At 29.8% G+C, this 21,863-nt stretch overlaps 1 protein-coding gene across 1 annotated transcript in view; it reads left to right on the forward strand.

Annotated features, from left to right (window-relative positions):
- Positions 1-17,870, forward strand: part of LOC129972744 (pancreatic lipase-related protein 2-like) — a 51,230-nt gene extending 33,360 nt beyond the window's left edge. Inside the window, exons 5-8 of the mRNA XM_056086987.1 lie at positions 701-931; positions 10,855-10,969; positions 14,631-14,810; positions 17,613-17,870. Coding sequence (XP_055942962.1) covers positions 701-931; positions 10,855-10,969; positions 14,631-14,810; positions 17,613-17,691 — 605 coding nt within the window. The 3' untranslated portion in view covers positions 17,692-17,870. The remainder of the gene's footprint in view (positions 1-700; positions 932-10,854; positions 10,970-14,630; positions 14,811-17,612) is intronic.
- The last annotated feature ends 3,993 nt before the right edge of the window (positions 17,871-21,863 follow it).

Here is a 21,863-nt window from a genome sequence, read left to right on the forward strand (position 1 = left end):
CGATTTTCGATTTATCGAAAAAAATCGATATTTTTAAGAAATTCGTTTTTTGACGCCAGTTTCCGAAGAATATCGATCTATCAAAATCATGCTCATGGATAATAAATAGTTCACGATAAATCGCGATACAATAAATCGACGCTTTAAATTAATAACCGATTAGTCTTTATCTTTATTGCTCTTCATGCTTATTGCCTTTCATACAGAATTTTTTTAAAAAAATATTTCTATAAATGTCATATTCTAATATATAAAAATACTTGCTTAAAGCATGGCATTTTGGAATAAACTGATATTTGGAATAAACTGTTTTTCGCTTTTGTTAAGAAACACTTAATAGAATGGTACCATTATGGAAAAATAAGTGCGTTTATCAGAAGGTTGTTGACTGTCCTTTGTTTAATCGCTAAATATTCATTCATCTTCAGAAATAAAAGCAAATTATTTTTTCAAAAAAAATTTTCTTTCAGGAGAAAGCAAATATTTTATATTATATAAATTAAAACTTCCTTTTATTTGGAGTTGTTCTGATCAATCAATATATTAAGAGATGCTATTTATAACTTATAATATCTATAAATAAATAATGATATCACGATGTATCAAATATCAATATGTCTTGGACGATATATCGCGATGATGAACTGGTCAACGCCCAGCCCTACTCTGTGTAATAACATCTAATTTTGTTTCTTTACAGAGGGTGAAAGAGAAAGAGCTTGTAACCATGAGCGAGCTGTTCATCTCTTCACGGATTCCATCTTAAACCCCAATTCCTGCCAGTACGTTGGTTACCCATGCAGCAATTATACTGATTTCCAGCTGGGAAAATGTCTGAGCTGTGATGCCAGTACCTGTGGTCAGATGGGATATCGACCCAAAGGCTCAGGAGTTTATTACATGATGACGAAGCCAAAGAAACCCTTCTGTGGTATGAATAAAATCTTGAAAACGTATTTTCTTTTTGGCGTTTTCAAGTCGTGCATTAATTTCACGCAAAGATATTCTTTAGTTTATTATTTGCTATTTATTTTACTATATTTGAATAATCAACATTTGATGATTTTGTTGAATTGGTGAATGTTTTCTAATTAATGAGCTAAATTATCTAAAAATAATCCCAGCATTATTTTTCAACTAGCCGCCTTTGGCGACCAGCCGGTTCGCCAATCTTAATGTTCGTTAAAATTTTAATAATTAAATATTTTATGCAATTCCTACTTTAATAGCTTCTTCATCAAAATATTTTAAAACTTCATATTTTGATTGTCATATAATTCATTCATAATATTATAAAGGCCTTCAGTCATAACGTAATATGTATCTCTCTAATTTTCTGTTAGCACCCGTAGAATTTATGCTTTAAATTAAAGTGGAAAGAATTAATCTTCAATTAATATAATAATATTTTTTACTGAAACAAAGCATTTTTTTATAATCTGATTACTGAAAATAGAGTCACTCAGCGTTTAAACTTTATGGGCACTAAAGAATATCTTTTTTAATTTATGTAATATCTCAAGAATTTGTCAACAAAATTTTCTTAGATTCATTATGAGCAGATCGATTCATTAACAATGTTTAATTTTAAATGCATCAAACACTAAGAAAATAAAACGAATCGTTTAAAATAAACGATTGAAAACAGGTTTTAAAAAAAACTACTTAAAAAACGATGTACTTAAAACTATAAGCATATACAAAAAATAAATAACTAACATAAATACATTTTAATTACAAAAGCATACAACGAACCTAAAAATAATTTAAATCCAGTCCGCATCCGTTGATAATAATTGTCAACACAATGCGCATGCGTGAATTTTCAACGCCAGTTACGTAACGCAAATGCGTGATTTTTTCTACGCCAGTTGGGGTAACGCTATGCGGATTAGAAATTTTTAATTTCCTTTATTCTGTTTTATTTTAATTCAAAAGTACTTCAGAATGAATCTGAAAGATCGATTAATTAACAATGTTTCATTTTAAATGCATCAAACATTAAGAAAATAAACAGAATCGTTTGAAAAAATCCGCCGAAAAATGTTAACCTAACCTCATTACTGTTGGGAGAAAAAAAAATTGAAACCTTACTCATTTGACGATGGGGAAAATGGAAGATTTTTTTGGCGGGAAAGTTAGTTTTTAATTAATAATTAAAATTCTAATTAAAAATTCGAAAAAAGGAACCCTAGGTGCACATTCCCAACCTCCAATGTATACATGTACCAAATTTGGTAGCTGTAGGTCAAACGGTATGGCCTGTAGAGGGCCAACACACACACACACACACATTGAGCTTTATTATAAGTATAGATGTTGATGATTCTTTTGCAGCTGCGATTTTAATTAGCTTGATAAATTACGAAAGCCAATGTCATTGGTAAATAACAACGGTGTTTCCGCGCATCTTACTACATGGAAAAAAACTTTATGATGTTAAACAGCTTTCATTTTATAATATCTATCAAATATTATAAAATGAAATAATGTTTATGAAGTATTATTTATTAAATATAAAAATATTAAATTGGTGTTCAGAGCTTAATTTGGTTAAAATGTTTAAAATATTTATATATTTACATAATTATTCTTAAACTCATTGGAATCGTATTCAGGACTATATAAAACCCTGTGTGTGGAATGTAGATTATTATGATCCATGGAGGAAACAACAGGACGTATGTTTTCGGGAACATTTCTTTAATAATCACATTCACACTAAAGAAATACAAATACAAGTAAAGACATTCACATGCGCAGCTTAACAGAACGGCATATCATCACATTCTCATTACATTCGCAATGCACTATGGAATGCGTATCTAATCAAACATCACCATCTATTATCCAAAAGAGAAGATATGAGTAATGCAACAGCTACACCCGTAGTTTTATTCTAATTTCAACCTGAATTGTGATTGGCTACATTATGATTCAGAAAACTAGTATATCAAATGAGCACCTTAGCAACGGTTGCTATGCTGCAGTCTGACTGGTAATAAGGATAATCGATTTTAAACCGCCATTTTGAGCACCTAGAGAGAGAGAGTGAAATATTTTAGATCTTAAGTTAAAGTATTAAATAAATGTTTTCTGAACAAATATAACACTGCAATATCCGAAAACTTTATATATTTACTTCAAAAAAACAAACAAAAAAAAGATCTCTTCCTAAATTGACGTTCCTTAATATATTTCTTCGTTTGTTTCTCTTATTTCAGTAATGAGATTTTTTAATATTTTTTTCATTACTTTTTGAATGTTATTTGAACATTTGATTTACATACTTTGGTTCAATTCTTTTCGTTTATTTGGAATGTAAGCAAAGGAGTTTGCATTATCAGGCTAAAAGATTAATCGTTGTTACTAAAAAAGTAATTTGTTGGCATCTACGAAAGGGAGATGTTTAGTCATCTAATAAAATCTTCATTTTTAAAAATTTCAAATCTTTATTCAGTCATTCACTCTATGCGTGCAAATTACATCTCGAGAAACAAGGCATATAAAAATAAATTATAAAGTCGTAATCAATATTTGAAATATGAATCTGGATACTTAAAATAATTTTATTTCAAGATGAATAACTCTGCCTTTTTTGTTAACACTTAAAATTTGGATATTTTGTTTATATTCATTGATATTACACACTACAAACGTTTCTATTCGTTTACATTAGTGGCTTGTAATCTATAGTATACGATATCTGCCGGTAGACAAAAATAATACTGAATGGCAGGAAGCACACACACCAAAAAAATAAGGGATTGAAATATCGAAGAAAGATATAAAATTTATTTCCTTAAGCTCGTAAAATATAAATATTATGCAAATTTTAAACCTACGACTGTATAGCAGTGAAAGAAAAGTGCCGAAATTTTAAAAAATTAGGCAATTTTCAGAAAGATGGAACTTTTGGAAAGAGCACACCTGCAGCATCCATTTATCAATAAAAACGTCATAATAAGTTTGACGCAGTACCAGACTTGAAATTACACCTGCTTTCATTTAAACTTAATTTTATAAAACCCAGTTCAATGAAACAAATCCAAGAACAGCAGTGGAATTTCCTTTTATTTGCACAGCTGATTATAATGATAAGTAACTAGTAGCTTACGTTACAAGTTACTGCAAAACTATTTCAATGCTGCTTTTATTTATTAAAATATTAAAATAGTGATCACTCTTAAACATAGAAATTAGCAGCGCTGCATAAAATATTTTATAGAAAATAGAATTTTCTTATCCATAAGTAACCTAAAATATTTAATTTCATATGAATTTATTGAGTTTCAAACATATTATAACCAGATATATAAATAACCAGTATATTGATGTCTATGGCACCAGAGTTTTCACCAAATAATTCTAAATGCAATCGCTCCATTCTAAATTTATTATGTGGTTTTAATTATTTTTGATTTAGCCTCTAAAATTTATTTTCTAATTCTCGAGAATCAAATATATTGTCACAGAAATTCCGCCGGGGTTCTTTTGCGATTTGTTGATCGATGAAATAAACAGTACTTTAGTAGAAAGCAGTGACGACGTTTATTAAACTCGAAGACGTTGTCAACAAATATACAGCCGAGACGAACACAGGCAACACACTACAGTAAACAGTAACTCACTAGTAGTAATTGGTAGTTATAACAACCACAGCACACAAAGCTGCCAGACAGAATTCATCAGAAGGAGGGAATCTGCGTAGCTTCACTCTACGGTCTCTCCAAACGTCTGCAATTCTCCACTGTCTCTTCGCTTTAGCTGTATCCAACTGTCGACTCACTACTACATGACTGGCTACTCCACACATGCTGCGATGGCGCTTTTACAATAAACACCAGAATTCGGCACACAGCTCGGTCCAGCAAATGCTTGAGCTCCACACAACGCTTGTTCTTCGCTGGACTGATCTAACTATTAAGCCGTTACTTCTCTATCTCTCGACGGCTCGTTTCAAGACTACGACTCCACGACTGACTGCAGCTTGAGACTGCCGGCCTTTTATAGTTCCTAGGAGACGAACAGATAGGGGTCTGGACGAATCAGGCGTATCTCGGTTCCCATTGGCTCAACTGCTAAAATTCTGAAAATTTCAAGTAATATCTATTGTGTCGCCAAGCTCTGAGATTACTGACGCGACACTCGATCAGCACCCAACAACGTAAAACGGTCTTTCCAGTGATTGAAGTAACCGTGTTGGGAAGTAGCATCGCAGGTTTGTAACAATATTCATTAAACACAGAATGACATTTATTGACGGACACGAAAACACACGTGAACATAATGATACTCACCGTTATATCTCTAATTAGACATCACAAATCTGAGTAGCTAAGCATAAAAAAAGTTATCCAAGTTCTAGAAAAACTGCGCATGCGCCAGTTTCCATGGCAACCGCAGTTGGAAAGGAAAAAGGCGTCTCTAAGATGGAATACAATATATAATATGTATTCCTTGTAGTTTTGCCAATAAAAAAATAATATAAATGATGAAGTGATAATTCAACAAATAAAAATATTGGAGATCTCTCCTCCACATACTTAGATCACCCATTTAGCTCAATAATGCTCGTTCAAAAATGAATATCGTAATAAAGTGCGCAATAAATGATCTGTAACGTTCATCATATTTTGCTTCTAATAATTAATAATAATCGATTACGCATAAAAAATATTTCATCTAAATATTGTTTTATAAAATTACCCGTCTAATTATTTTTTTCGAAGAGCAATTTTTAACAAAAGAAAAGGAATATTCAATAAAGCAGATACCTTTCTGTCAAGACAACAAGAATCCAAATAAAATAAACTCATAAACAACCAATGAGAAAGAGAGAAACAAATACCTCCAAAAAGAAGGCAAACGTTTGATGGGGGTGAAAGATAATGATCAGCGCTCCATGTTAAGTCTGGTCTGATTGCAGCCCCAGCGCCTCTTAATTCAAATGAAGAAAGGGCTCGTTTTTACCTTCAAATCAACCTATCAGTAAATGGTGTGTATAGTGGATTCCACGGGTTGTCCAACGAATCACCCAAATCTGTTTTTCTTTTGCTTGTCAACTCATTTCCTGATTTATTTTTGATTGCTTTTCCCCATTTCTGTTGATCAGTGGGTCTCAACGTGAAACATGAGTAAAGAGGATCTGAGTTTCAAACATGAAAAAATAAATAAATTCGATAAAGAAATGAAAATTTAACATTTTAAAATGAAAAGTCAGAAATTGCTGTGGACGAATATTCAGAGTGTTGAGCTAATACTATTATATAAAAAAAAGAATAAAACGTAGAATCACAATTAAGTCTTACCGATATTATTAATTTGAATTGTTTATGACTCTTAAGCTTATTTAAACCTTTGACATTTTTATCTCTGCTAAAAATAAAGGAAGATTTATGTTTGTGCCTGTCTGTTGGCTCTCTACAGTCCAGACTATTTGACCTAGATCCACCAAATTTGGCATAAGAACGGGTTTTTGGAATTTCAGTTTGAGTCTTAATTAATCAAAAAACAATCCGAAATTTGGAATTTTTTCGCGGTAACTTTCGAAAATATTATTGCATGAAAATTATTTTTTACACCCCTTTAAAACTCTAAATATTATCTTTTTAAAGATACCAATTTGAATTTCCTGCAATTTTTTTCCTTAATTTTAATAAAATGTATATTTTTTAATAAAATTTTTACAAATATTTTTCATAGCTGAAATTTATTATATTTAATCGCTTAATGATAATCATCGCATTCACTTTCTTTGTCGAAATTAAGGAAACTATCTATCATCTATTCAGTTTACATAAGCAATAAGAAAGTAAAGCTGCAATAATTTTAAAAACAGCAAGAAAATAAAATATTACTGGATACGTTTTAATGGCACTATAATGTCATGGGACTTGATTCCATTAAGGAAGGAAGATGAACGAAATTTGATGTCTAAAAATGCTCTTTATTAATAGAAAGAATCATGTTTAAGAGATTTAACTGAAATGAAATGCAAACGATAATTTCCACAAACCAAACAACTGCGCACCAAAGACAGCATTTTATATAAGTGCAAATTTCTTTCCCAGAGCGGATGGTTGGGTGGAGGAGAAGAGGGCTATGGTAATAATTGGCACTCGAAAATAAGAGGTGGGCTTATCAAGGGGTTCGAAAGGAGATAAAGTTTTGGAATAACTGTTTCAAAAGGTCCAATATATTTGTATTTGGAAAGTTGGTATGATTTGCGGTTTCTTAAAGAAAGAGAATATAGTCGTAGTGTTAATACAGTAGCCAGTTACTGAGAGTTCGGTAATTTACGATAAAAAGATAATTTCTTGGAATTTTTTTAAATTCAATAAAAAAAAATGAAAAAATTATTTCTTAAAATGTTAAATAATAAGAGGAAATTAAAAGTATTAATAATTTATTTTCTTATTACTTTTATTTTTTTCCCTTCAGGCTAATGGATTTAATAGGACCAACATATTTTTTATGTAGAATAAATGGATAAAGAGTGTTTACTTTTACTTTGCTTTCTAAAATGAACTTCCAATCAATTTTTTATAGAATTAAATCTAGTTATTTTTTTTATTACTAACTATTAAATTATAAGTAAAATTTGGGACAATCTGAAACATTTAAAAAAAAAATCAAGACTTATCAAGATTGTAGTCATTTGTTTATTTAACATTCTTTAGTAAAGTCTCAAAATGGCAGGGTAGAAAATTGGCAATTTATCGCTTTTAAGACATTAATTTTTCGCTTTTAGGATTATTAGAAAATGATAAATGATGGTTGTCACATTTGGCGAGTTACCACCAACAAAATGTTACAGCTTGGCGCGAATATTTCGCCATGTACCCGATTCTCCTGTCTGGCCAATAAAGGGCAAGATCATAAAAAAGTTATCGCCGAAGAAGCACAGAGAAGAAAATAGGAATGAACTCGGAACAGCGAAAATATATGCTGTGAGATTTTAATAGGGATTCCCAGCACATGTCGTCCACAGGCAAGGGAATCTTAGTGTTAATTTAGAGGAATTAGATCAGGAATTTTTTATCCCTTCTCTCGGAGTGTGAGAATCGCTGACGAAATCATTTTTACAGAGCTTTCTGTTGCATGAATTAAATAGAAAAAAATGGAATGGATATATATATATATATATATATATATATATATATATATATATATATATATATATATATATATATATATATATATATATATATATTTGAGATGAAATTTTTTAATTAATATTCATTGAAAATTAGTTATTTCTTTGTTAAAACTTACCTAAATCAAAAAAAAATTTTTATCTTTATTTTTATTGATTACTAAAAGTAATTCAAAAGTAATTAGAAAAAGGCAAAATTTAGATTCATATTAAAAGACATTATATCCATTGTAGGAAATGTTACAACATCCTTTATGGAAATAATGCCATTCCACATTTAATTACTGTTATTAATAAAATTTAAAAGTATAAAATTAAAAAAAAATGTAATTCCATTTTATTTTTTCTGGATTATAAATACCTATCGATGTTATTTTATTTTAGAAATTTGCATTTTAATGCTCCGTTAAAAAAAATGAATATTCTAAAATCACTTTTTCGTATTAATTATATTTCGTATAAAATAATTCGTCACTTTTTTGTAATTAATATTACTGATTTTCTAAAAGTGTGATATTTTGAAGATAAATTTTATTTCTTTTATGAACACAATCGGTAGATTGCAATCGATCTATTGATAGCGTTTTGTGCATGATAGCTTTTGAAGAAAACCCAGAAACAAACTATTTACTTCAAACTATTACTTAAATCGGGCGCATGCTGTTCCTTTGCAATGAGCTGCAGCCTTCATATCCGTTCACTGAACCAGAAATACCAAGAAATAAGAAGGAATTTCTAAATGGATTTCGAAGAATTCTTCCGCTTTTCATCCATTCCGTTAAGATCCTGACAAGGAATTCCTGCTCATATTAAAACGATGGCGCAGTTATGATCAATGGCATTTCTCCTTAAAATGCATTGTGAAGGAATTCGCACCTAAACGCAGCGAATTCTTCATGAACGTAGACTAATCGATAAAGAAATCCAACCCGGAGAAAAAGAACTTAAACATCAGGTTTTTTTATGCTTCTCTTCTGTACGGTAGTTATGTAATATGCACTAGCCAGCGGAAATCGAGCTTTAATTGTTAAGTAATGCCTCGATTTTCGATTATCGTCGATTTATTGTGCGAAAATTACTATATCGGATTTCGCCGCACGACCACGTGACCTAACTGCGGGTTTTCGATCTCCCTTCAATTTGTTTCTGGCTGTGTGCGATGACCCTAAATAGACAATGCTTTGATAATTAAGATTCTTAACACAAAGATATATTCACAGTACTGTTCGATATTCAGAATGCCGTATATAATTAAGATTTCTTAACGATAATTTATATTTTGTGCTAATAGGAAACGGAAAAGAAATTCTCCTGAATAACGTTTTGGCGAAGGCAAGAGGATATAGATATCCTGGCTACTCTAGAAATAAAATGCACAGTTTAGCCAAGAATGGCTCTTCGCCGAAAAAAACAACAACATATAAACCAAATTTAGAAATAAAGCTTTAGAGCTTTTTTTTCTTTCTTTTTTTTACCATTTTTAAAAAGACAAATACGATGTCAAGGCGAAAAAAATTAAATTAAAGCCTTGATACCATTTGCCATGCTTTATGGGTCTGATTTCACTTTCAAATTATTATATTTGCATCTCTCTCCCTTTCTTGCTATTTTCGATACGTTAAAAAAAGTCATGAGAAAAAAAAACAACCCTGACATATTAACTATTCGTTTATTCTTTTATATTCATTTTATTGTCTTTAGAAATGAATACAATTTATTCTAAATGAAATGAGGTTTTTTTTTTCGAATTTTTCGGAATTACGACAGTATACATCATAAATCTTTGCGTTGTTGTTTGTTCAATTACATATTGATTTTATTGATTTTTTTTTTTATTCAACATGTAATTAACATGTTGAATAAACTTTGATTTATTTTGAATTGTTGAAAAATAATTATATTATTAGGAATGATAAGTGTAAACTTGTGAATTTTTAAAGGATTTTTCTTTTTTACTAGAATTTGCTAGATACCTTTCTTTTATATATATATATATATATATATATATATATAAATGAACAATAATCATTAAGCATTCGAAAGTCATTACCTTTTTTAGTTAATTTATTGTTTTTGTTATATTATTTCGAAATAAGTTAATAAAACAGCATATTAATTACACAAGTAAGATTTTAAGGAATTATTTACATTTCCATTTTATACATGAATTTAGATTGGACATAATATTTCATTTTTTTACAGAGTTAAATAAAATTGCATATTTAGCAGGTTCAACATAAAATATTAATAGTATTACATAATTATCGTCATTATTTATCTAGAATTAAATTATCTTCAAAACGTTTTAATCAAAATTAACTTATTACAGTTATTACGAATTTATTACATTTAAAAGTTTATTCCATTTTATACACCAAGTTATATTTAACATAATATTACATTTTTTATGGAATAAAACAATAGTGCGGTTTAGCAGTATCAATATAAAATATTATTAGAGACATAAAATCATCATTATTTATCTGGAATTAAATTCTAAATAAACATACTTATCTTCAAAACGCTTTAATAAAAATTAATTTATTACAAATTACATTTTTCCTATACTAATTCCTAAATTATTTCAAAAGTATTTCCTGTTTAATTGAAATTCATATAAATGATTGAAGAACATTCATAAATATGCTTCGATCGATATAACATTTCTTTTTTTCATATATCAATTTCTTTTCTAGCTGAAGTTGGCAAGCTAACAATTCGATATCCGTCAACCATCAAGAAATCGTTTGGCTCCATGATTTTGACATTAGTCGGTGGAAATGGAGATAAGGAAAACATCACTCTTAGCCAGTAAGTTCTGGTTTTAATCAAAGCACACATTGAAAATTGTTTGCATGCTTTAACGTTATAATTTGTTTTGCGAGAGCAAAGACGTGCACACTCATTTAAATAAAAATGGCAAGTTCATTGAATGTTTGCCAATATATACAAAAAAAAAAGAAAAAAGAAAAAAAAGAACATTAGTTACTTAATGAAAAGAAAATAGATGTATTCACTAGTTGATTTACTACACAGAGATTATCCGTTATTTGCGACCCAATATTTTTTATTCAGGTTCCTTCCGACCCTCTCTACCTTCCAAAAAAAGTCATATATGTATAAAAATATCGTCAGATGTATTTGAAGCAGTATATTTTATTCAATGAAAAAATGTTTTTAAGCTTAGTTACATTGACATAATTACAAAGTGTGCAAATTTTTTCTGATCCTATTCGAGAATTATTCCGGATTGTATTTATCTATACTTATAATAAAGCTCAATGTGTGTGTGTGTGTGTGTGTGTGTGTGTGTGTGTGTGTGTGTGTGTGTGTGTGTGTGTGTGTGTGTGTGTGTGTGTGTGTTGTGTGTGTGTGTGTGTGTGTGTGTGTTGGCGCTCTACAGACCAGGTCATTTGACATACAGCTATCAAATATGGTACATGTATACCTTAGAGGTCGAGAATGTGCACCTAGGGTCCCTTTTTTTGAAATTTTAATTATTAATTAAAAACTAACTTTTCCGCCAAAAAAATCTTCCATTTTCCCCACCGTCAAATGAGTAAGGCTTCAGTATTTTTTTTCTCCCAGCAGTAATGAGGCTAGGGTTCACGTTTTTCGGCGGATTATTTCAAACGATTCTGTTTGTTTTCTTAATGTTTTATGCATTTAAAATTAAACATTGTTAATTACTCCATGTTTCAGATTCATTCTGAAGTACTTTTGAATTAAAATAACACAGAATAAAGGAAATTAAAAATGTATAATCTGCATAGTGTTACCCCAACTGGCGTAGAAAAATTCCCGCATTTGCGTTACCGTAATTGGCGGAGAAAATTCACGCATGCTCATTGTGTTCCGATTGTTGCCATGACAACCATTATCAACGGACGATTTAAATTATTTTTAGGTTAGTTGCATGCTTTTGTAAGTAAATTGTATTTATGTTAGTTATATATTTTTTGTATATGCTTATAGTTTTAAGTACATCGTTTTTAAGTAGTTTTTTTTAACCTGTTTTCAATGATTTAAATTATTTTTAGGTTAATTGCATGCTTTTGTAATTAAATTGTATTTATGTTAGTTATATATTTTTTTGTATATGCTTATAGTTTTAAGTACATCGTTTTTAAGTAGTTTTTTTAAACCTGTTTTCGACCGATTATTTTAAACGATTCATTTTATTTTCTTAGTGTTTGATGCATTTAAAATTAAACATTGTTAATGAATCGATCTGTTCATGATGAATCTGAGAAAATTTTGTTAAAAAATTCTTGAGATATTACATAAATTAAGAAAGATATTCTTTAGTGCCCATAAAATTTAAACGCTCAGTGACTCTATTATCAGTAATCATATTATTAAAAAAATGCTTTGTTTCAGTAAAAAATATTATATTAATTGCAGATTAATCATTTACACTTTAATTTAAAGCATAGATTCTACGAGGGGTAACAGAAAATTAGAGAGATACATATCACGTTATGATTGAAGGCCTTTATAAAATTAAGAGTGAATTATACGACTATCAAAATTTGAAAATATTTTGCTGAAGAATCTATTCAAGTTGGAATTGCGTAAAATATTTAATGGTACGACCGGAGTTTAACCCCCTGCTTGGCGGAATTTTTAAAAATCGCCAACAACGGCCTAGCGAAATGTTCAAAAGCAAAGGAGCAGATGTTCAATAATAGTGCATAATAAAGATTGCCAGCTTCTGCGCGTTATCGCAACTTGGAGAAGAAGGGGGTTAAACTCCGGTTCAATCTATTTAATTATTAAAATTTAAACGAACATTAAGATTGGTGAACCGGCTGGTCACCAAAGGCGGCTAGTATTTCAATAAAAAAATGTTTTAACCTTAAAAATTGTTGAATTATAGTTATATCTACAAACGATTTTATCTTTTGTTAATTTAATCACAGTTAGGCTCTTAATTTATTTATTTAATTCCTAGAAATGCAGATTTCAGCATTTTCGCAATCGAATTCAGCGTTTTCGGAATCATTCTTGAGATCCATTAATTTTCTTTTATACTACAATTCTTCAATATTTCAATATCTGAAACACTTTTTATATAAATGTATTCATTTCACTGTTCAATTAATCGACTTATATGTATTATTCAGTGCTTATGTTCGGTACAAATTGAAGTTCAGAATTTTTTATTTATTTGTTTATTTTTGTTTCAAATCATATCTGAATAACTCATATGGACTAAAAACGACGAAGAAACATGTTTAGTAATAATGAATGACAATCATATTTTTGACAAATAAATTTTCACTGGTCGAAACAGCAAATTTAATCCATCAAAACTTTATAAAATAGATAATTAAAATGAAATATTTTCTTTTAATTAAAAACTTTGAAATGGATTTGCAGTTGCAAGAAGAGATGCATTCTAGAAAAGCATTTTTGATTAAATCAAATATTATATATTATTATGTTTTATTCATTTTTACTTTCTCGTAAAATAAATAAAGCATATTAACTAATGTAATATTTAATATTATTAATTTAATTTTCTCAAATACGAAGTATACAAAAAAAATAATATTGTAATATTAAAAAAAAAAAAAAATCGAAATCAATTTTTGAATTTTTATTTTTCGGCTTGTGGAATTCAAGTTTTGACAAATTTTCCGTTTCAGAATCTCCCTTAATCCGAAATATGCATTTTTAAAATTTTGTTTGTCTATCTGTCTGTGATTACAATAACTCAAAAACGCTTTGAGCTAAATGAACAAAATTTGGCATGTGGTCTTAGTATCTAGTATTTGAACGAAATGCATTCATAAGAAGTCTTATCTGCCTGAATGTACTCATGCAAGTGAACATGATAATTACAAAACTAGAGCAGCTAGATACATAAAATTTGGTACTCAAATTTAGCATCTTGAGATCCGCATTTGGAGACCCGCATCAAATTTTAAACCAAATTTATGTAGTTTTGTGCATTTGTGTGTCTGTTTTTCGTATGCGAACGCCTAAAAAATGCAATAATTTAAATAAATAAAATTCGGTATGTAATCTTGTAACTGCAATTATAATTCTGTGTCAAATTTTGGTTTAAATAGATTAAAAAAAAACTGTCCAAATGGACATTCGGTTTTCGACAATATATTTCGAAACATATAACGCTTATATGTGGCATTCTGAAAATAAAAATCTTAACGCTTGTGGCGTTTACGGTATTACCCAAAATCTACAATTTTATGTAAGGGAGGGAGAATAATACTTTTTCTTAGGGCGCATGCGCAAAGTCGGAAAGAGGACTCCGACTAGTTGTTTTAAGGATTATTTTTTTACCCAATAGAACAAAATTTCAACGATGGAAACTGATTTTCTGAAACATCAGACTTGTATTGGACTAACTTTTATAATTGAAAAATTCCATACTATTCTGATTTGTATCTGATTAATGAAAACCTGCATTCGGTGTCGTCTGTTATAATTTTATTTTTTCATTTAGGAAAGACGAAAAACTGTCTCCTGGTGGCGAAAAAGTGTTAGCATTGCCCATTAACGATGTTATGAAAACACTGAGTAAAGTGACGGCCTTATATTTGAGATATAACGGATGGTTCACTAAGGGAGCTGAGACATTTGGACTTGCCTCGGTCACTATCACAAACAGCAACGGAGATTACATGTAAGATGTTTTTTGTTGATCTGTATTTTTTTACTTATTTAGTCCATTGTGATTGTTAAAATATTCGACCACAAGATTTTGATAAATTACCTCGTACGTCACCGAATCAGACTAAAACGAATACTTGGAATTTGTTTGTATGTCGATTAATCTACCTGTTTTTTAGAAAGCATGAGGAATAAAACGTGGAACAAACTAGGTGGATGAATTTTTGTATGTGGTGAATCATATACATCTGAAGTCTTAGAAACAATTCTGTTTGAGTATGATTTTTTTCCCCTTTAAATTCGGACTAATAAGAAAAGTATTTATAAGCATTTTTAACGACTCTGTTTTTCTGATAAAGATGAAATTTTTAAAAAATTATACAGAACTGAAACTTTTAACAAACATTTTCATGAGTGTAATGCATACTTAAGTAAAATAACGAAATTCTTGCTCAAATTTACGCTTTTTAAAATCTATTACTCATCTATTTAAGCTATCTTAACGTTCGATAGCTCAGGTATAGACCTTTTTAGTATATATAATTCTTCTATTTAAACTTTTCTTTTAAAAAATTAAATAATCTTTTCCGATCCGGTGTCCGTAAAGAAGTCTTTTGATCTGTTTATGATGGCTTATTCAACAACTTAAACCAATAAAATTTTTATATTTTTCATGGCTATTTGATTGGATTATAGGGTCAGATGCGTGAATAAAGAACAAAAAAGCATTTTTGTTCTTTATTCACCCATCCTTCTTTTTCCTTAAAGCTTCCTTCTTTTAAATTAAAAAGGGGGCAAATACCCTTTAAATTTTTTTTAAAACTTTACAAAGTATAATCGTTTTTATAATAAAAAAATGCCAAATCATAATTTTATAATTTTTAAAGCTATTAATTTTTTAATTGCAATAAAAAAATGCATTGGTTTGAAAACTTATTAAAACAATCTAATTTTCACATAATAAGCATAATATTCATACAGGTTTACAGATGTGAATATATAATAATTTTTACTTAATTGGATTTGTAAATTGTTGAATATATTATATAATTCTAATATGAATGGGTGAATTACTAAGTACTCTGCAAGCAAATGCACACGATCCATACCAGCTCCGAAAAGTAACATTATTATTAAAAGACAGAAGATTATTAAAGAAGAATATGTACAGTGCAATAATAGCAAAGACAAACCAGCAAGATGAAACACGAATCATGTGCTTAATTTTAAAACATCTGTTTTCTTTTGCATCGTATCCACGATCAGATGGATAGCCAGAAGTAGAAGCGTAGTTACGTAATATGAGATCTGTTCCACAGCAGTCTTAACCTATCGCTATCATTCACTCAATATTCGGAGGGAGCAACAAAGAAAATAGAATCGTGTTTCTTCTGAAAGTTTTCGAGGAAAATAGAATTGGAACCAGTGTCGTAGCAACGTTTTTTTGACACGTGGAGTTTTAATTTGGCAACCCATGTCATATCCGTTACAATATGAAATAAAATAAAAAAATTGACAATATATATTTTTTTACTCAATTATTTAAGTAAAGAGGAAATAATGTTAATTATTTTGTAAGCATTTATTTGTGAATGAAAAAAAAAATCCTTTTATTGCCAAGCCAGTTTAATGTGCAATATAAAAAAAAAATCTTTTTTCAATTGTTATAATACCTACTGAATACTTTTTATTATTATACAAATTAATGGAAATTCAATTGTTTACCAGATAAAATTCTCTAATTTCTAATTCATAAAATGATACTTAAAATCTCTTCTTCCTAATTTTTTTGTTTTGCATCGATAATCGATATTTCAAATTTGATACTTTTAGTTATATTATTTTCAGTTGGAAAAATAACTAAGTATGAGAGTCGTGCTTAGTATATAATAGAATTGAAATAATTCTTCATTATATTGAATTTTGAAAAGTTCTCTAACACAACTTATGCAACAGAATGCATAAAGTCAATGCTTCTTTATACAACAGAAAAGGATAAAATTAAGAAAAAATGTAATGCTTAAATGAGATAGATAACAAACCGACTAACTCCACGAATCATTCAATAATATTAAATCATTATAGTATCATAAAATGCATCTTTAATTTGCTGCAATTAGAAATTGCAAAAGCACCTGTAAATTATTTAACGTGTTATTTTATGTAACAGAAAGGAGCATTGATACAAAACTAGTAAATCTTTGTCATTTCCATAAAGTTGGTACCCGATGCGGGCTGCACTCGCTTTCCTACGCCACTGACTGGAATACAAAATGAGACAGCATTTGAGAAAACAAATTGTTTACTGAAGCGTCGATTTGTTTGCTATGGTTGAGTGCACAGAACTAGTGGATATCCTTTTCATACACATGTGTTTAAAACTGAAATTTGAACTCTAGAGAGCATTTACTGAATTTCAAACCTATTTTTACATTATTTTCCTTTTATTAGATACTTCACCTTGTGCGGATTGAGGTTCGAACTCGCAACGTTAGGGTTCATAGCCGAGTAACAAAGCCACTAGACGAAAGTGTACACTCTTCTCCGGAAGTTGTTAGCTGGCTTATGATGTTACCACCACAACCTCTTATCATAAAGATTTATGCTAATTTATCTTTACCGCTTTACTTTATCTTTTATAATTACCGCTTTTTTTTTAAATAAGAGGTACTTTTTACTTTAGAAATTACTTTTTTAGAGAAGTTTCAATTGATTATCTTTTATCAAACTAAAATTTTATTAAATCGATAATTTTTAATTTTAAGAATGTGTATTATGTGAAAAATTCTTTATCTTTTTGTCTTTTCTTTTTCAGCTTCAAAAGTTGTGATCAAAACATCATTTTAAAAGACAATGAATATCAAGAACTGAAACAAACGGCAGCGACCTGTTAACTAATGCCTGTGTACGAGAAAGTTAGAGATTGGAAAATATTGTATGCAGTCTAATTTTCTGCGTGTCGTGAAATGTACATATATTTCAGAAAGAAAAAAAAAAATGTTTTGTTGCACATGAAGATTGAATGTAAAATTTCATAAAATACAAAACATAAAAATACATTATTTTATTACTATCTGTAACTTTAATTTGCAGCAATATGTGTAATGAATTTTTGTACCTGATTTATCAACATGACAGATATTATTTCTGCATTCAAACACATACAGCTTATAAACAGCATGACACATATAGAAGCGTTTTATTTCCAATGTTTTGCTAACTTTATCAAATATGAACGTGATATGAAACCAATTTTTCTTATTCCGATTTCTTTCTCCTTTTCTAAAAAAATCAAGGGGGAGATTTATTATCTGCCAACTGGGTTAAATATAGATTTACGCGTTCGACGCCGGAAAAAGGAAGTGTCTCATTTCTTAATCGTTACATTTATAGTTTTATCTGGTCACGTGCCCTGAAAAATATTTTAAAATTAAATTACAATTTTCCTTTTAAAGTATTTTAAAAGCTTACAAATGCATTTTTTACGAAAAATTATGTTCGCTTTTCTGAACCAAGAGAGGTATCCTCCAAATAAATCATTTTTACATACTTTGATTTAATTTGACTTCATTCATCCTTATAAAACTGGAATTTTGCTAACGATTTTTTTTTTTTTTTTCGCTTTATGGAACGCTAGAATTTTGTGCAGTTGTTCTATTTCCTCCTGGTGACTATATTGATATTTTCAGAATTTAACAATCAATATATTCTTTTTCGATTCAATATTATCATAGAGAAGTGAATTTGAGGAAATTATATTGAAAGATTGCATAATGATTAGTGCGATAATGAACTATGCAATATATTAAAAGTAGAAAATAGTCATAAAAAAATACATTTCGTTTGCTCGTTTTTTTTAAAAAAATATTTTTTTGTTTAAATCAGAAATGTGGAAATCGAAGCATAAAGCGTTGTACGAGACATCAAAAATAATATGGTTAATAAAATAAATTTATTAATTAAATATAAAAATTTAATATTAATTTATAAATTAATATCTTGAGAAAGAAAATCTATGAACCATCATTAAAAATTGAAATATATGTTTTAATGAGATTAAATGTGCATTTTGTTTTTATAATTAAGATTACATTTTTACAAATAACATGAAGATAAAAGAATCAGTTCTAAAACATTTTCTTTTTGAACAAGTAGCTTTTCTTCCTATAACTACGACATTTCGAATAAGATGTTCGAATCTTTTTTAATTTGTTTTCATCTTTAGATTTCGCAATGTTTTCGAAAAATGCTTCTAGAATGGTCAGAAAAGAAAATTTGAATCAATACAAATTTAGTTAACAAGAAATACATTGGTACATACATTTTGGTTTTAATTTATGACTTATTGGGATCAATCGGAACATTTTTAAATTAATTACTCAAGACAGTATTTATTTAAATGTTATGTTTTGGATCAAAAAGATATAAATATTTTCTTTAATCAATTTTTTTTATAACCTGTTATTTGCTACCGTAAGGAAAAAAAAAAAAAAAAAAAAAAAAGGAATATTTTAAAAAACTTATTTTAAATTTCTATTTTTTATGGCATATATGATTTAACTACTATTTAATGTTAAGTCTGAAAACAAAAGGACTGAGAAGAAAGTTTAATTAATAAGGCAAGAAATAAAAATTTTGATGGGAAACTATGGCTTAATATTAAAACTAAGAATGGGGAAGAAAAGGGGGAAGGCATTTTTTTCTATATGGCTTACTATCCTATTTAATAATTATTAATCAACTAAATTATAAATCATAAAAAAAAAATCTTCTCATTTGAGGTAAGTAATAAGGTAGTCTGACAAAAAAATAACTATTTGAGGATATGATGCAGAAAAAAATATCGAATTGCATTAAAGAATTTACGGAATCAGTAGAATTTACACCACATGCTTATATCCAAACCGAGTAAAAAAAAACAACAACTCCTATTTCAAGTTTGCTGAAATACCAATAGTTGCTGCAATCATTTGAAAGATGTGTAGCGAACTAACGAATTATGATAGGCGGCGCTGCAGTACAGCAAATTTTCTGCTGTTAAACCATTCAACACGCCGTCAAAGTTTGTTACTTGGTGCGATTAGTATCAAAATACACTGACGGAAAAGAAATTCCAACACCAAGAAAAAGTTATCGTAGAGTAATGAAATTTGAACAATGTATTTGTTTAGTTAACATTTTTAATTCATTAAATTTTTAAGATCACAAGTTAAATTAAGCTCAAGAAAATGCATTTCAAATGTGAAATGTTGTTACATTAATAACCGATGTTTCCTCCAGAATTTTGAATGCAAGTCTGCAAAAGTTCATGCATTGTGTCATATAGGTGCCGAATGTCACTTTGTGGTATGGAATTCTATGCTTGCTGTACTTATTCTGTCAATACTGGGACGGTCAGTGATAATGTGGATGATACTGGAGTTGTCGTCCAATGACATTCCATACGTGCTCAATTGGACACAGATCTGGTGATCTTGCAGGCCTAGGTAACATTAGACACTCTGTAGAGCACGTTGCATTACAACAGCGGTATGAGGGTGAGTCTTCATGAATAGCAGCTCAACAAGTTGAATTACCAGACTGACGTACAAATTTGCAGTCCGTGTGTTTGGGATAACCACGAGAGTGCTCCTGCTGTCATAGGAAATTGCTTCCCAGACCATGACTCCAGGTGTAGGTCCAGTGTATCTAGGCTGCAGACAGTTTGATTGCAGTGTTCCCCTGGCCTCCTCCTGACCAACACACGGCCATCACTGGCGCCAAGGCAGAACATGCTTTCATCAGAAAACACAACAGATCTCCATTCCGTCCACCAATGAGCTCTGGTTTGACACCACTGGCGTCGCAAACGGCAATGGCTTGGAGTCAGTGGAATGCACGCTACATGGCGTCTGGCTCAGAGCTGCCCTTGAAGTAACAGATTTCTAACAGTTCGTTGTGTCACTGTGGTACCAACTGTAGCTCGAATTTCTGCCGCAGACACAGTGCGATGCGCCACAGCCGTACGCCGCATATGGCGGTCTTACCTATTAGTAGTGCCACTTGGCCGTCCAGAACCTGGTCTTCTTGAGGCAGTACCTCTCTTGACCACTGCTCCCAGTAATCATTCACAATGGATACATCCAGGCCAATCTTTCTGCAATATCGCGGGAAGCAAATCCACCTTCTCGTATCCATATTACACGACCTCGTTCAAACTCGGAGAGCTGTTGATAATGGCTTCTTCGTCTTCTTGAAGGCATTCTTGGCTAACATCAACTCAATACGTCAGATTTCAAAGATAAATAACTCTCACGAACTTTACAGCACGCATTTAAAACAAACCTGCCTGATATGTGAATTCTGAGTGACGCTACTAGCGCCACACTTATGCGGGAAGCGCGAAATTTGAATCGATGTCATCTTTCAGATGTATAATCATGCCTATCAAATTTTGTTTATCTAACACAAGTCCTTCTTGGTGTTGGGATTTTTTTTTTTCCCGTCAGTGGATTTTTCGTGTTATTTAAATATGTGCTTTTTCTTCAATAAATGCAATGCATGCAAACATGGAATATTAATTGCATAATGGAACACTTCAAATAAAATAACAATCATCTGGGTCAATGAAGTGAAGTCATGATTACTTTAAATTTATACTACTTCAGGTAATGTAATACAGAAAAGCACTATTTTTACATCTTACAAGAGACAAGAATAAGACGACATATAAATAGAAACACACATAAGTAAAATTTTGATAAACAGATTAAATTATTGCAAACATAATGCAAATTCTTTTAAAAGTAATAAATTAAATATATTTCGAAATATTACTGGTTAATTTCAACATAGTCTTGTAAACAATAATTTAATTTTAGAATTAAGCTTTTATTATAAAAGTGATAAATAAAGCATTTTATTGCATGTCTTGAATACTAATTGCATGTTTTTTTATTTTTATAGTTTTAAAGGCAAGCAAATAAGTAATGAATTAAAATAAAACTCTCTAATCATGCTCTAGCATGTTTGTGGGACAGCATTACAAATCGAATAAAATTCTAAACATTTTTTTTCTTTCATATGG

Source organism: Argiope bruennichi, chromosome 6 (assembly GCF_947563725.1).
Source record: "Argiope bruennichi chromosome 6, qqArgBrue1.1, whole genome shotgun sequence".
NCBI lineage: Eukaryota > Metazoa > Arthropoda > Arachnida > Araneae > Araneidae > Argiope > Argiope bruennichi.